Source organism: Sapajus apella, unplaced genomic scaffold, assembly GCF_009761245.1.
Source record: "Sapajus apella isolate SASKATOON/1434 unplaced genomic scaffold, GSC_monkey_1.0 scaffold44, whole genome shotgun sequence".
In the NCBI taxonomy this organism is placed as follows: domain Eukaryota; kingdom Metazoa; phylum Chordata; class Mammalia; order Primates; family Cebidae; genus Sapajus; species Sapajus apella.
In genome coordinates, this window is record NW_022436984.1 from 20,505,034 (window position 1) to 20,521,471 (window position 16,438).

At 41.1% G+C, this 16,438-nt stretch overlaps 1 protein-coding gene across 1 annotated transcript in view; it reads right to left on the reverse strand.

Annotated features, from left to right (window-relative positions):
• The window catches only part of STPG4 (sperm-tail PG-rich repeat containing 4), a 52,618-nt gene that overhangs the window by 20,052 nt on the left and 16,128 nt on the right, over positions 1 to 16,438 (reverse strand). The window contains exons 4-5 of the mRNA XM_032239482.1: positions 12,324 to 12,388; positions 12,059 to 12,113 (exon numbers count right to left, since the gene is read on the reverse strand). Coding sequence (XP_032095373.1) covers positions 12,059 to 12,113; positions 12,324 to 12,388 — 120 coding nt within the window. The remainder of the gene's footprint in view (positions 1 to 12,058; positions 12,114 to 12,323; positions 12,389 to 16,438) is intronic.

The window sequence follows — 16,438 nt, forward strand, 5'->3', positions numbered from 1 at the left end:
AGTAGCTGGGATTACAGGCATGCTCCACCATGCCGAGTTAACTTTGGCATTTTTAGTAGAGACAGAGTCTCACCATGTTGCCCAGGCTGGTCTTGAACTCCTGACCTCAAGTCTGCCTGCCTTGGCCTCCCAAAGTGCTGAGATTACAAGCATAAGCCATCGTGCCTGGCCTATTTCTTTTCTTGTACAGCCTTTTGTTTTACCTAGAGTCAATTATTGCCTCATTTTTTTCACTTGCACATTTTGCTATATATATTTTCTTCATTTTTTCCCCGTCATATCAGCTGTTCTTTTGCCCCTTTTTCTTTAGAAACATTCCTCCTAGAGTTCTCTATTTTCTTTTTCTATTATATTGATTGGTTTCTCTCTCAGTTTGCTGCACAGTGGTCAACCTGGGACATGTCTTCACTACTACTCTTCCAGATTGTATCTGCCTTCTCCTGGGTCCCATGCCTTCTTCTTTCTGGATTTGCTCCTTTGTTTTGCTGTATATTACCAGTGGCATCTTTTAAAATGGTATTTGGGAGGTAATTTTTATGAGTTTTTGCATGTTGAAAATCTTTGTTTTCACAATTCATTGTTTGTTTGGGTAAATATAGAATCCTAAGTTGAAAATAATGTTCCTGTTCTCATCTCTCTGAGGATGCTAATTGTATTTTTAAAAATCTTCTCCCGCTATTCCCAGAGTTCTATTTTCAACCAGGTTTCCATCCTTCTGTCTGTTTATCTCCATATCTTGTTCATGTTAGAGGCTTTTCTTACTTGCATGGTGGAAATTCTGGGTATGTGGCTAGGATATGTTGAGATCAAACAAGTGAATAGCAAATCCTAGGGTTCCCTAAGTGCTGGGATATGGTGTTCTTTCCTCTGGGTTCACTGAGTTTTTCCAGAGGATAAACTCCACCAATCTTTTGCCCAGGGGCACATGTCCAGAGGCTGGTCTATGCTATGGTTTGAATGTGTCCCCTCCAAAATTCAGGCATTGTCAACATGATAGTATTAAGAGGTGTGGCCTTTAAGAGATGATTAGGCTCCTAGGGCTCCATGCAGTTCTATGGAATATAAGGATATTCAAATTGCACAAACTAACAGTTTATGCCACATAAACAGGATCTCCACTTATTTAACATTCATTGTTGTAGAGTTTCTCTGAAACTATTCTATTTCACATTTATGTCAAAATTGCTCATCTTATAAGAATCAACAGACTTATGTATTTTACAAGTTAAACATCTGTGAAAATTCCCAACATAGCAACTCTGTAAATTTCATTTTTTCTTATTTGTAGAAAGTTTTATGGAATTATCTTAAGACTACTGTCTAAAAGCATAGCACACATGTTCCATGCACTGAAAGAACAGTCAATAATGACGTAAGTGTCTAACAACTGGGACACTTTCTCAGGTCTCTCCCTCTTTTCAGTTCCTTTTCTCTGAGATACCCTAATTCTTGTCTCATAAATGTTCCTGGGAGCATGGCGGAGGAGGGGAGAGAATCTGATAGGTCACTAATGCCTCAGTATGTGTTTGATCTATATTTTCCTCCTTTTGGAAGCTTTTGCATTTAGAAGAGGACATGTGAAAAGACAAAATCCTCCACAAAACATTTCTCAACAGTTAAATCAAGAGTGATACATGTCAGCTCTTGGGCTCTCATATCAAAATCTCTACCTGTGGAGTTTCAGGCATTGCAGCAGTGAGTGGGAAAGACATAAATACCAATTTTCCTTCCTGGGCCCCTCAAATAATGAATACCTTATAGAAAGGCCCTTTGACCCAAAAGCTGAGAGGACACCTAGCACTTTGGTTTATTTGATTTTTGCTTAGGATGTAGGCTCCAAGAAATGAGTATGGGTGTCCCTTGCCTTAACCAAGCTTTCTCTTCACCCATGCCCTCCTCTTCTTCCTCTACCTAGGGTTGGGCACTTGCTGGGAAGCTTATCAAGCAAATGTATTAGAAAGTTTTGGAGGTGGCTGTTGGAAGAAAGATGCATGTGCTTCTATTAACAGATAATGTTAAATTGAGTCATCAGTGTCTAATTTGGGGTCCCATGTTTCAAATTCTGTATGCTAACTCATTTGTTCCCACATTAGTCAGACAAATGCCTTGTGAATCACAGGCTCTCATTTAATATGTGTTAAGTTTGTGTGTGCTTGTGTGTACACATATTGGTTGGATAACTGACTTTAGACTATCCCTACCCTGTTGAAGCACAAAGAGAGCATTGATGAAATGTCTCACTTGCCTTTGTATCAACAATGCCTACCTGGCATAGGGTGTCACACACATAAGCATCCAAAATGATTTCTGGAATAGATGAAAGAACTTGCATATGAACTCATCCCACTGCACATGAGTCAAGTGGGGAAACCTGGCCTCATAATCAAGCCTCAGTTATCAGGGGGAAGTTGTCACTTTAGAGACAGCACAACATACACACACATATATATGTGTATGTATATATTTAAAAATATATATGTATATATAAATAAATATATATATATATATATTTTTTTTTAAATACAGATGAGGTCTTGCTATGTTGCCCAGGCCGATGTTGAACTGATCTCAAGGGGTCCTCCCTGTCATGGCCTCCCAGCTTCTTGGGATTACAGGGTTGAGCCACTGCACCTGGTCTGATAACACAATATTGACTACCTGGCTTTAGATTTTAAATGAGTTGCTTAAGTCAGGGGTCCCCAACCCCCAGGCTTCATAACAGGAGGTGAGGGGTGGGCAAGCAAGGGAGTGAAGTTTCATCGGTATTTATATCCACTCCAGATCACTTGCATTACTGCCTGAGCTCTAGCTTCTATCAGATCAGCAGCAGCATTAGATTCTCGTAGGAGCAGGAACCCTGTTGTGAACTGCCCATGCAAGGGATCTAGGTTGCATGCTCCTTATGAGAATCTAATGCCTGACGACCTGTCACTGTCTCCCGTCACCCCCATATGGGACCATCTAGTTGCAGGAAAACAAGCTCCGGGCTCCCACTGATTCTACATTATGGTGAGTTGTATAATTATTTCATTATATATTACAATGTAATAATAATAGACGTAAAGTGCACAATAATGTAATGCCTTGAATCATCCTGAAACCATTCCCCACCCCAACCCTGGTCCATGGAAAAACTGTCTTCTGTGAAACCAGTCCCTGGTGCCAAAAAGGTTGGGGACTGCTGTACTAAGTGGTAAGACAGCCCAAAGCCCAGGTTTTGAGGTCACCAAAAACTAAGCCCTGACTCTATCTCTTAATAATTGTGTGACCTTGAGCAATTAATGGTCACTTCCTGACCTGTCAAATAGAGATGATAAATCAATACTATCTCCCCAAGTTATGAGGATTACACAAGACAGTCTACGTCAGTCACTGAACACTGTACCTGGCGCTAGAAGACACTAAATGGATGGTAGTCAAGATCATTATCAAAGCTCACCCTAACAGATACTGGTAGTTGATTTGTAAAGTTTCTTCCAGTTCTAACAATCCTTTACAGTTCCATAACTATGATGTTAATTTTTAGAACAATTACACTGAATGATAAAATCAACCAAATGAGTTTTCAGATAGAAGCTGAATGGCACATTATAATGGCCTAAGGATTAACACATTTATCACAAGAAGGTTTGAGACATTGTTCTCCTGGAAAACATTGCTTCTCTACCACACTCATGCTGCATGTCACTATCTCCCACTGCTGGGATCAAAACAGTTTCCTTTCTGCAATTCACAAGTGTATGGATTTGAACCAAATCCACAAGTCGGCTCTGAGAATGCATGTTTAGGATGGACATGAATCAGCCCTGGGCTGTTTCTTTGCCTTGGAACATTTTCCATAAAAGTATTCTTTTTACTTTTTTCGAAGAACAGGATGTTCCAAATCAGTGAATCATTTTTATTTATAAAATGGAATGAATGAGGTGATATCAGTAAAAGTGGCAGAGTAAGCATCTCCCAAAATCTCCTCCATAAAAGCAATATAACACTGGCAGAAATCATCTGCATCAACTACCTTCTGCTATTTCACATACGAAGTAGACTGTCCTGCACCTTCCTGAATTCTTTTCAGTTGCTCTGTACTAATAGTAAACAAATCATTATTAATTCACAGCCTTCATTTAAAGCATGTACTTCAAAGGATATACAATATCATGCAGTGGAGAAAAAACTTGGTATCTTAACTGCTTGCTGCCAAAGCCAACCGAACACATGCATTTATCTCCATTCTTCTCCCATCAAATAAAAAATGCTTAACTATTGTTATGGGACAGACTGGGGGCTGCTCACCCAGTGAAGTAAGATCAAATATCCAAACTGAGGTTTGTAGTGGTAGAAAGGAAGGCATTTTTTGCAGGACACCAAGCAAGGAGGACCAGGCAGCTAAGCTAATAAGTTTAAGTCCTGACCTCCGCAGTGTCTTGTAGGTAAAAATTTTTAAGGGTAGGGCTAAATTTGAGGAAAGCAGACGTTATAGGCAAAATTGTATATGGAGGTTATATATTGGTTTCAGCCTAAAAGGGTGGGATAGCTTGAAGCAAGGGCTAACAGGTCATGGGTACATTTAAAGATTTTCCGATTTGCAGTTGGCTAAAAAAGAAAGGTTTGGTTTAAAAATTTGGGGCCAGGCCAGGGGCAGTGACTCAAGCCTGTAATTCCAGCACTTTGGAAGGCTAAGGCAGGTGGATCCCTTGAAGTCAGAGTTCAAGATCAGCCTGGCCAGGCTGGCCTGAGTGCAGTGGTGTTTACAACTAATTGATCACAACCAGTTACAGATTTCTTTGTTCCTCCTCCACTCCCACTGCTTCACTTGACTAGCCTTTAAAAAAAAAAAAAAAAGACCAGCCTGGCCAATATGGTGAAACCCCTTCTCTACTAAAAATACAAAAATTAGCCAGGCGTGGTGGCGCACGCCTGTAATCCCAGCTACTAGGGAGGCTGAGGCAGGAGAATAGGTTGAACCTGGGAGGTAGAGGTTGCAGTGAGCCGAGATTGTGTCACTGCACTCCAGCCTGGGTGACAGAGCAAGACTCCATCTCAAAAAACAAACAACAAAAACTGGAGGCCAGCAGAAAAGAATGTTAGCTCTGGCTTGTGGGAGTGACTTTTTCCAGGTCACACCTGGAAGAAATTTAGAGTAAGAATGTGGTTAGAGTTTAGTCCCAGTTCCCCCTTATTTGACATCTATGGACCAGGGACATCTGTTTGGTGGGAGTTCGGGTTTCAGTCATATGTTAAGATGTCATCTTTATTTCTTATAGGGGTAACAAACATCCTGTGAATTTAGTGTTCTTGGCTATTGTTTTTGGCTACTGTTATCTTTTTGTTATAAAGTTGTTTATTTACTTCTCAGGGCTAGCTATTAATAGATATCTGGAATTTTTTTCAAGGAATTTAAGATATAAAAAACATTTATGTTTAGGGGGGCATGCAGGTCCCTAAGAGGGGGTTCCTGTTCTATCTCACCCTACCCCCCCAACACACATACATAGACACGAAGAACAAAGAGAAGAAACAACAATCAACATGAGGTGATGACATGTTTTTGGAAGATGTGAAGCAGTTTGGAGAAATAGTAGCTGACCTGACAGGGTCGAGAAGCAGAAGCCTAAATCCTTGCAGAGGCTTGCTGAGGAGAAGCAAACTGATTTGCTCCACAGAACGCAAGAAAAGCTGGGGAATTTAAGACATCAGGCATCTGTGAGATGGGGGTGGGGGTGGATCTGAAAGTGGGAGGTCTGGTTGAATATTTTTACTTCAGGTCCCTGTCTTCCTTCACCCCTAGCTGTCAGGCAACTCCCCTTCCCACATCCCTACAGGAGACAGGAAATTTAGTTCTGGGGAGACTGCACCAAAAATCTGGACTCAGGAGCCCCAAGCCCAAACACTGTGAGGATGTGGGCCTTTACTAAAAACTGGAATGAAGTGAACTTCTACACATTGAATGATGAGACCCCAGGTCCCTCCCTCCACTCAGCTCCCAGAACACTGACAACTGGCTTAAACCCCAAGCAGGAGGCTGATGAGTCATTTTGAATCAACTAATATATCCTAGAGAAAAGACCTACAGATACAGACATTTATGGGCTATCAAAGGAAGAGCCAGGTCCTTATCCCACCCATTCACTATGAAACCCACCTGGAGATAATCCCCACCTGTATTCACTAACTATGGCTGCTATAACAAATTACTACCAATTTGGTGTCTTCAACAGAAATTTATTCTCTCATATCTCTAGGGGCTGAAGTCTGAAAGTCTGAATCCGTTTCACTGGACTAAAATTATGTGTCAGCAGGGCCATGCTACCTCCAGAGGCTCTAAGGGAGAAGCTGTTCCTTGCCTCTTTCAGCTTCTAGTGGCTGCCAGCATTTTTTGGCTTGTGGCTGCACCACTGTAATATCTTCTATATTTGAATTGCCCTCTCCTCGTGTGTATGTATGTGTGTGTGTGTGTAATCTCCCTCTGCCTCACTCTGATAAAGACATTTGTGATTGCATTTAGAGCCCACCCTGGAGCACAGGATAATCTCCCTATCCCCAAACCCTTAACCACATCTGCAAAATCTCTGCCATGTAAGGTAACATCCATAGATTCCAGGCGTTAGGACATAGACATATCTTTGGTGGCTATTAATTAGCCTTCTATACCACCCACATACAGAGCTTTCAATCAGCCTTTTAGTCTCTCACACTTAAATGTCAATGAGATCAAAAGATTTTTCACCTTTATTGGATATCTGAATTTCTTATTTATGAATTGTCTATTTCTGTCCTTTATCTGTTTTACTTTTTTATTTTTCCTATAGATTGTTATGATAATTTTATAGATAATGCTATTAATCCTTTATCTGATAGGAATGTTGAAAATACTTTTCCTAGTCTGCATTTGCCTGTTAACTTTGCAGTTTGTTTTCTGAGATACAAAAAATTTTTAATGTTATATAATTAAATCTAATATTTCTTTTCCTTTGAAATTGCTTCCATTGCTATTATCTCAGAAAGTTTGCTTATCCTAATATTAGATATATACTCATATATTTTCTCCTGGTTTAATGGCTTTAAAAGTATCTAATTCTTTAATCAATATGAAATTTATTTTAATGTGTGCTATGAAGTGAGAATCTAACACTTTTTCCAAGTTATTTAATAATAAGTTAACATAATATAACCTTTCCTTTCCCTACTGACCCATCATACCATCTTTATCAAATATAAAAATCTTGTATTAATATATTAATATATTTTAGGGTCTCTTTCTGAGCTCTGTTCAGTTATCTCAATTTTTTTTTGCAGATGTTTGCTATGTGGTCTTTTTTTATCCCAAGTTTGTAACTGCAAAAAAATAACTATAGTGCATCAAACCATCCCAAAACAATTTTATATTTTCTTTCCTTTTCTTTTTTTTTTTTTTTTTTTTTGAGACTGAGACTCTGTTGCCCAGGCTGGAGTGCAGTGGTGCAGTCTTGGCTCACTGCAACCTTTGCCTCCTGGGTTCAAGTGATTCTGGTGCCTCAGTCTCCTGAGTAGCTGAGATTACAGGCCCATGCCACCACACCTGTCTAATGTTTGTATTTTTAGTAGAGATGGGGTTTCACCATGTTGGCCAGGCTGGTCTTGAAATCCTGACCTCAAATGATCTGCCTGCCTCGGCCTCCCAAAGTGCTGGGATTACAGGCATGAGCCACCGTGCCCAGCCAATTTTATATTTTATTGTTCTTTCAGATGATTTATATAATTATTAATATTTTTGTCACCCTACTGACTAGCTACTTATCTAAAAGAGTTCATTTTTATCATAACTCATGTTCATGCATTTGGAAATATTTAGAAATAGGAAAGCATTTTCATATCTTTAAAAGGAAAGAAACAGATATGCTTCCTTTTTGTTAATACCATGATCTATTGAATATCTCTAGCGATGTAATTATTTAATTCACAAATACTATGTGACAGTTACTTGCCTAGGAGCTAGGTATACAGGAAAGAAATCCCTGCCTTCATAAGCTTACATTCTAGTGAGGGAGAAAGATAAAAACAGGATAGATACATTTTAAAAGGTATTGTGTCTGACAGTGATGAATGCTATGAAGTAAAAAATAAACCAAAGAAGGGGACAGCAAATTTGAATAGGTGACTTGGGAAGGCCTTTTTGAGAAAGTGGCATTTCAGTCAAGACCTAAAAAAGTAAAGGAGATGAACATTTTCTTCTACAAGTTGCCACAAATTGGTTACTACTTTCTCGTATATCTTCAGATATACTTTATGTATATCTTAAATCAATTGGATTAATCATTCAGAGGTTATCTACTATGATGAGCAAAATGTTAATTTTACTATAGCAAAAGGATTCATAGTATATTTTATTTTGAAAAGTTTTTACACTTGATTTCAGCCAAAAGGCAGAGAAGCGATATTTTGAAAAGTTTTTATGGCTATATAGTAGGTATATACATTTATGGAGTACGTGAGATATTTTGATAACAGGCATACAATGTGTAATAATTACATCAGGGTAAATGGAGTATCCATCACCTCAAGCATTTATCATTTCTCTGTGTTACAAACATGCCAATTACACTCTTATTTTTATTTTATTTTATTTATTTATTTTTGAGATGGAATCTCACTCTGTTGCCGAGGCTGGAGTGCAGTGGCACGATCTCAGCTCACTGCAACCTCTGCTTCCCAGGTTGAAGCAATTATCCTGCCTCAAGCTCCTGAGTAGCTGGGATTACAGGCACATGCCACCACACCTGGCTGATTTTTATATTTTTAGCAAAGATGGGATCTCACCATGTTGGCTAGGCTGGTCTTGAACTCATGACCTCAAGTGATCCACCTGCCTCGACCTCCCAAAGTGCTGGGATTACAGGTGTGAGCCACCACGCCCAGCCAATTTAAAAATGTACAATAAATTATTGTTGACTGTAATCACCCTGTTGTGCTGTCAAATACTAGATCTTATTCATTCTATCTAACTTTATCTTTGTACCCATTAACCATCTCCACTTCTCCCTTCCCCATCCTCCACTACCCTTCCTAGTTTCTGGTATCCATCCTTCTACTCTCTATCTGCATGATTTCAATTGTTTTATTAATAATTTTTAGCCCCTACAAATACATGAGAACATGCAAAGTTTGCCTTTCTGTGCATGGCTTATTTAACTTAACATAAGGACCTCCAGTTCTGTCCATGTTATTGCAAATAGCAGGACCTCATTCTTTTTATGGCTGTGTAGTACTCCATTGCATATATGTACCACATTTTCTTTATCCATTCATCTGCTAATGGACACTAAGTTGGTTCCAAATCTTGGTTATTGTGAACAGTGTGCTACAACAAACATGGGAGTGCAGATACCTCTTCAACATACTGATTTCTTTTTTTTGACTATGTACCCAGCAGTGAGATTGCTGGATCATATGGTAGCTCTATGTTTACTTTCTTGAGGAACTTTTCTACTGTCCTTCCTGGTGGTTGTACTAATTTACATTCCCACCAACAGTGTACAAGGGTTCCTTTTTCTCCACATTCTCGCCAACATTCACTATTGCCTATATTTTGGGTATAAGCCATTTAAACTGGGATGCAATGATATCTCATTGTAGTTTTGATGTGCATTTCTCTGATGATTAATGATGTTGAGCACCATTTTATACACCTGTTAGCCATCTGTGTGTCTTCTTTTGAGAAGTGTCTATTCAGATATTTTGCCTATTTTTTTAAACAAATTATTAGATTTTTTTCCTATTGTTGTTGGGCACGGTGACTCATGCCTGTAATTCCAGCACTTTGTGAGGCCAAGGTGGGCAGATGGCTTGAGCTCAGGAGCACAAGACCAGCCTGGGCAACATGGCAAGATGCCATCTCTGCAAAAAATACAAAAATTTGCTGGGTGTGGTGGCATGCACCTGTAATCTCAGCTACTTGAGGGGCTGAAGGGAAAGGATTGCTTGCACCAGGGAGGTCGAGGCTGCAGTGAGCTATGTTTGCATCACTGCACTTCAGCCTGGGTGAAAAAGACCGTGTCTCAAAAAAAAAAAAAGACTTTTTTCCTATTGAGTTGTAAGAGCTCTTTATGTATTCTGGTTATTAATCCTTTGTCAGATGGACAGTTTGCATGTCCGCCATTATGTGGGTCATCTCTTCACTTTGTTAATTGTTTCCTTTGTTATGCAGAAACTTTTAACTTGATATGATCCCATTTATCCATTTTTGCTTTGGTTGCCTGTGCTTGTGCGGTATTACTCAAGAAATCTTTACCCAGACCAATGTCCTAGAGTTTCCTCAATGTTTTGTTTTGATAGTTTCATAGTTTGAGGTCTTAGATTTAAGTTTTCGTCTGTCTGTTTGTTTGTTTTTAACTAGAGACGGGGTCTCCCTATGTTGCCCAGGCTGGTCTCAAACTCCTGGGCTCAAGGGATCCTCCTGCTTTGGCCTCCCAAAGTGCTAGGATTACAGGCATTGGCCACCATACCTGGCAAGATTTAAGTATTTAGTCCATTTTGATTTGATTTTTGTAAAATGGCAAGAGAGAGGGGTCTAATTTCATTCTTCTGCATGTGGATATCCAGTTTTCCCTGCACCATTTATTGAAGAGACTGTCCTTTCCCAAAAGTTCTTCCCACTCTTCCCTCCCCTTTCCTCAAGCAGAAGGAGTCTCTCTATGGCCACAACCACCCAGGCCTGTAGCAAGTACTGCCTGGATACCACTAATGTTCACTCAAGGCCCAAGGGCTCTTCAGCCAGCTTGTGGGGAATGCTGCAAGGGCTGGGTCTCTCTCTTCAGAGCAGTGGGCTCCCCTCTGGCCCAGCTGGAGTCCATAAATGCCATCCAGGAGCCAGGGCCTAGAATTGGGAACCCCAGGAGCCTATTTGATGCTCTACTTCACTGTGGCCAAACTGGTACCCAAGCTGCAAAACAAAATCCCCTTTACTCTTCCCTCTCCTTTCCTCAAGCAGGAGTCTTTCCCTGTGGCCACCGTAGCTGGGAATGTGCTGGGTCACACAGGAAGCAGCACAGCACTGTCTGGCTAAGGCCTGCAGTGAGTGTTGTCTGGCCACTGTTGGTGTTTATTCAAAGCCCAGGGGTTCTTTAGTCAGTAGGTGATAAATGCTGCCAGAACTAGGTCCTTCTCTTTAAGGCAGTGGATTCCCTTCCTGCCTGAGGTGTGTCTAGAAATGTTGTCTGGGAGCTAGGGCCTGGAATGGGGGCCTCAGGACTGTGCCTGAGGTGCTCTATTCTGCTGTGGTTGAGCCAGTATTCAGATTGCAAGGCAAGTCCTCTTTACTCTCTCCTCTCCTCTTCTCAAGTGAAAGGAAGGAGGCTTTCTTGAAGCTGCAAGCTGTGCTGCCTGGGGAGGGAGGATGGGTACTACAAGCACTCCCTTTGCTGCCCCAGCTGGTGTCTCACTAGGTCTTAGACACCCTAAGTCTACTGCCTGTGACCCCAGCACAGCACCAGAACTTGCCCAGGAATTGCAGTCCTTGTGGCTAGACTGCCTTTGAAGCTTATTTAGGACCTCAGAGCACTTCAGCCCACAGTGGTGGGGAGAGCTGGAACTCGGCGTCTAACGGCTGGGATGGGCAATTCCTGTCTGGCTAGGGCTGGTCTAAATGCTGCCGCCACAGGCGCCAGCTGAATTCTGCCCTGTGTTGCTTTGCCTGTGACAGGTAGCACTGTGTTCCAATACAAAGTCCCACAATCACTGCATTCCCTCTTCCCCAAGAGCAGATTCTCTCTTTAGGCCACTTGGCTGCTGCCAGGGGATGGGGAGGGTGGTGTCAGCAATTCAACACTCTTTTCTACCTTACCATCTTCAGTGCCTCTTTCCCTGATGCGATGTTAAAACCTGGTCATTGTGCTATTGTGATCCCACACCTGCTTTTTGGTTCTTATAGAGGTGTTTTCTTATGTGGATAGTTGTTCAGTTTGGTGTTCCTGCTGGGGGAACGATCACTGGAGGGTTCTTTTTGGCCATCTTGCTCCATTCCAGAAAGCACAGCATATTTTAAACATCAAATTCATCATGAGTTAACTGTCTACATTATACTTACAGGAACAAAATAGGTTGTTGGGAATCTTTGAACTGCTGAACGAAATGCACAGCTCCTATATTAAAAAAAAATGATTTTCTGAATCTATTTTTTAAAGATCTTTTTAAAATTATTCCCTATCTTTCATTAAATATTTTAAAATGTTAATCTGCATATGAGGTGCATAAATGAAGTTTAAGAGCCATGAGTATTGGCATGTAGGTATGTAAGCAGAAAGGCATGATAAAATGGTGGAAATCAGTGTATTTAATAAGTATATAGTTACCTGGAAGCATATTTGGGAACTGGTGCAGGAAGCACATTGTATTGCCCCGGCGAAAGCTGAAGTGACTGCACAGAATGGACAAGGACACCAACAGATTAACAGAGGTTGTAAACTCACTTCATTATCTCTCATCCATAATCTTTTATTTTCTGACCATACAATATTGGCTAATTCCTTCTTTAATAGTGGAAAAGGAAAAGGTACATTTCCAAAGGTGAAGCTTCAAAACATTTTAACATATATTCACTCTTCATGGTGAATTTTATAGACAACATGCCTGAGATGCTGCCTAGGAAAATGTCAAATTGATCACATTTTTTTCTTTTTCTTTTTTTGAGATGGAGTCTTGCTCTGTCACTCAGGCTGGAATGCAGTGGCTCCACCTCGGCTCACTGCAGCCTCCACCTCCCCAGTTCAAGTGATATTCTGCCTCAGCCTCCTGAGTAGCTGGGATTACAGGTGTGTACCACCACACACAGCTAATTTCTTTATTTTTAGTAAAGAAGTGGTTTCACCATGTTGGCCATGCTGGTCTCGAACTACTAGCCTCAAGTGATCCAATGCCTCAGTCTCCCAAAGTGCTGGGATTACAGGTATGAGCCATTGTGCCCAGCCACATTTTTTCTTTTTTTGAGATAGGTTCTCTGTCATCCAGGCTGGAGTGCAATGGCGTGAACATAACTCATTGCAGCCTCAAACTCCTGGGCTCAAGTGATCCTCCCACTTCCATATCCCAAGTAGCTGAGACTACAGGTGTATGCCACTGTACACATCTGTAACCCCAGCAGAGGTTTTTTTTTTTTTTGGTAGAGACTTTTTTGGTAGAGATTTTGTTTTATAGAGACAGGGTCTCACTATGTTGCCCAGGCTGGTCTTGAACTCCTGGGCTCAAGCAATCCTCCCACCTCAGCCTCCCAGAGTGCTGGGATTACAGGTGTGATCCAGTGTACCTGGACTGATCACATCTTATTTTTATTTATTTAGAGACAAAATCTTACTCTGTTGCCCAGGGTGGAGTGCAGTGGCACCGTTATGGCTCACTGAAGCCTCGAAGTCCCAGGCTCAAGTGATTCTCCCACCTCAACCTCCCAAATAGCTGGGAACAGATGTACACCACCGTCCTGGCAAATTTTCTTGTTTTTAAAAGAGACGAAGTTCTTGCTATGTTGCCCAGGCTGGTCTCAAACTCCTGAGCTCAAGGAACCCTCCCACTTTGGCCTCCCAAATCGGATGTGAGCCACCACGCCCAGCAGTGATCACATTTTAAATATACTAGATTCACAAATCAATTCAACCGGGGTAAAGCGCAGGACTAGTAATAGGGAATACAGTGGTTAAGAGAGATACAGTTCCTGACCAGCAGGAGTGAGAGGCACCTATAGAAACAATTCTAACATAACACTGTCATCAGTGCTAAAAGACAGATTGAAGACATGGGGATAGGAAGAGATTAAACCCAACTGGGTGACTTCAAGATGACAAAGATGATGAGATTTGAGGGAGGCTTTTAAGAAAGGCAGGACTTCCTCCAGGAGCTAAAGCAAGGGTGTTCCAAGAAAGTGAGGCCTCACATCTAAGACTCTTTCCATCAGGAAATCATTGCAAACAATCTGGGTGGCTCCATTGCCCCCCGGTCAAGGAACATTAGCCCAAAGGTATGATATGAGAATGTCAGGAACTGGTTAAAATAGACCAGAGAGGCCAGGCACAGTGGCTAATGCCTGTAATCCCAACACTTTGGGAGGCCGAGGCAGGTGGATTGCTTGAGGTCAGGAGTTCAAGACTAGCCTGGCCAACATGGCGAAACCCCATCTCTGCAAAAATACAGCAATTAGCCAGGCATGGTGGTGGGTGTCTGTAATCCCAGCTACTTGGGAAGCTGAGGCACGAGAATCATTTGAACCTGGGAGGCAGGGGCCTTGCAGTGAGCCAAGATCTTGCCACTGAACTCCAGCCTGGGCAACAGAGCAAGACTCAGTCTCAAAGAAAATAAATAAATAGGAGGATATGTGAAAGGAGGGAAGAGAAGGAAGGAGAATGAGAAGCCAGGAGGAGAAGATCCCCCAGACCTCCAGAGTTGGCAGGGTGGAGTTATATTATAAAATCCTAGGAAGAATACTTCCCGAAGTGAATAATCCCCTCCACCCCCTATTATTTTTACATCAGATTTTAAGAAACAATGCTGCCTTTGTTAAAAAGGCATCTACATCCTAGCACTACCTGGCACATGGAAGTTCACTACTGTATTTCGCCCTGCAGCTGTCTTTCCCATATTAGTACACAATTTTGATTGCAGAGTCAGCTTTTTGTGGAGAGCGATGATAACAGTAAATACAAATTTTATGATGAAACATATGCATTTTCTTGATGCACCTGTGCTTGTTGATTGCTCACTTAACAACACCAAGGAAACAAGTGTATTCTTGTGTCACTGTTGTGTCTTACAGAAGCATAGAAAGACAGTTTAAACGGGGCATTCTTGGGGGCCAGCAATGTCCTATTTCCTGATTTTGATGATGATTATATGGATGTTTGCTTTCTATTTTTAAAATGTGCATATTTGCTTTATGCTTCGCTCTCTTTCTCTCTTTCTCTGACAGATATAAACAGGAGGAGAATAAAGAAAGATAACTGAAAAGAGGAAAAAAAGCTCTTAAAGCAGTTATGTATTTATACTCAGCAATCCATATGAGAGTTCCATAATGAAGTGCTCATGGAAAAACTCTTAGCATTAGTTTAAAAAAAATATTGGTTACCTGTAACATCTATATTTGTCCTACTATACTTGGCATTTACCATTCTTTGCTACTTAACATAGTTGAAAGGGGTACTGACTTTTTTTTTCATAAAGTCTTGAATAGTCAGCTGCTTTATGTAGGAGACTGTTTTCCTCTATGTTGCTAAACTTGGTTCCATTTTCCTTGGGTCTAATGGGGTTTGTGTGTGTGTGTGTGTGTGTATTTCTAATTCTAACATATGCTTTTTAGTTCTTCTTTTTTTCTTTTTTTTGAGGCAGGGTCTCACTCTGTCACCCAGGCTGGAATGCAGTGGCACAACCACAGCTCACTGTGCCTCAACCTCCCAGGCTCAAGTGATCCACCCACCTCAGCCTCCTGACTAGCTGGGACTATAGGCACGTGCAGCCACACATAGCTAATTTTTAAAATTTTTGTAGAGCTGAGATCTCACTATGTTGCCAGGGCTGGTCTCAAACTCTAGGGCTCAAGCGATCCTCCTATCACAGCTTCCCTAAGTGCTGAGATTATAGGTGTGAGCCAGCATGTCTGGCCACTTCTTCATTTTTAAGGCTTAGAGAATCTAGACAAGATGCTGGTAAAAATATCTGATTCTCCTGGCTGGGGGTGGTGGCACATGCCTGTAATCCCAGCTACTCAGGAGGCTGATGAAGGAGAATCACTTGAACCTGGGAGGAGGAGGTTGCGGTGAGCCAAGATTGTGCCATTGTACTCCAGCCTGGGCAACAAGAGCGAAAACTCCATCTCAAAAAAAAAAAAAAAAAATCTGATTCTCACTAATTAACATTTCAATCCATGCTGATTACGCACTCAAATCTTATAAGAGCTAGAATATGGCAGGATGATATTAGTGTGAATATATAATTCAGTTATGTTGCACCAACACTATTAATGTCAGAAAACTGAAATAATGTGGAAAAAGCCAACCCTACTTACTAGACTCTTGGTGTGACTACATATACATATACATATGCATATGCATATACATTTACGACTTTATTTAAAAGTTTTAGGGTCATAGCAAAATTGCAAGAAAAGAGATTTACATATACCCCTTGCTCCCACACATGCATAACCTCCATTATCATCATCTCACACTAAAAAGGTACAGTTGTTACAACTGATGAACCTACATTGACATATCATTGTCACCCAAAGTCCATATGTTACATCAGGCCTCACTCTTGGTGTTGTACATTCAAAGGTTTTGAGAAATGTGCAATGACATGCATCCACTGTTATAGTATCATGGAGTGGTGTCATGCCCTAAAAATCCTGTGTTCTCCCTATTTATCCCTCCCTCCCCCCAACCCCTGGCAACCACTGATCTTTTTTTTTTTTTTTTTTTTTTTTTTTTTT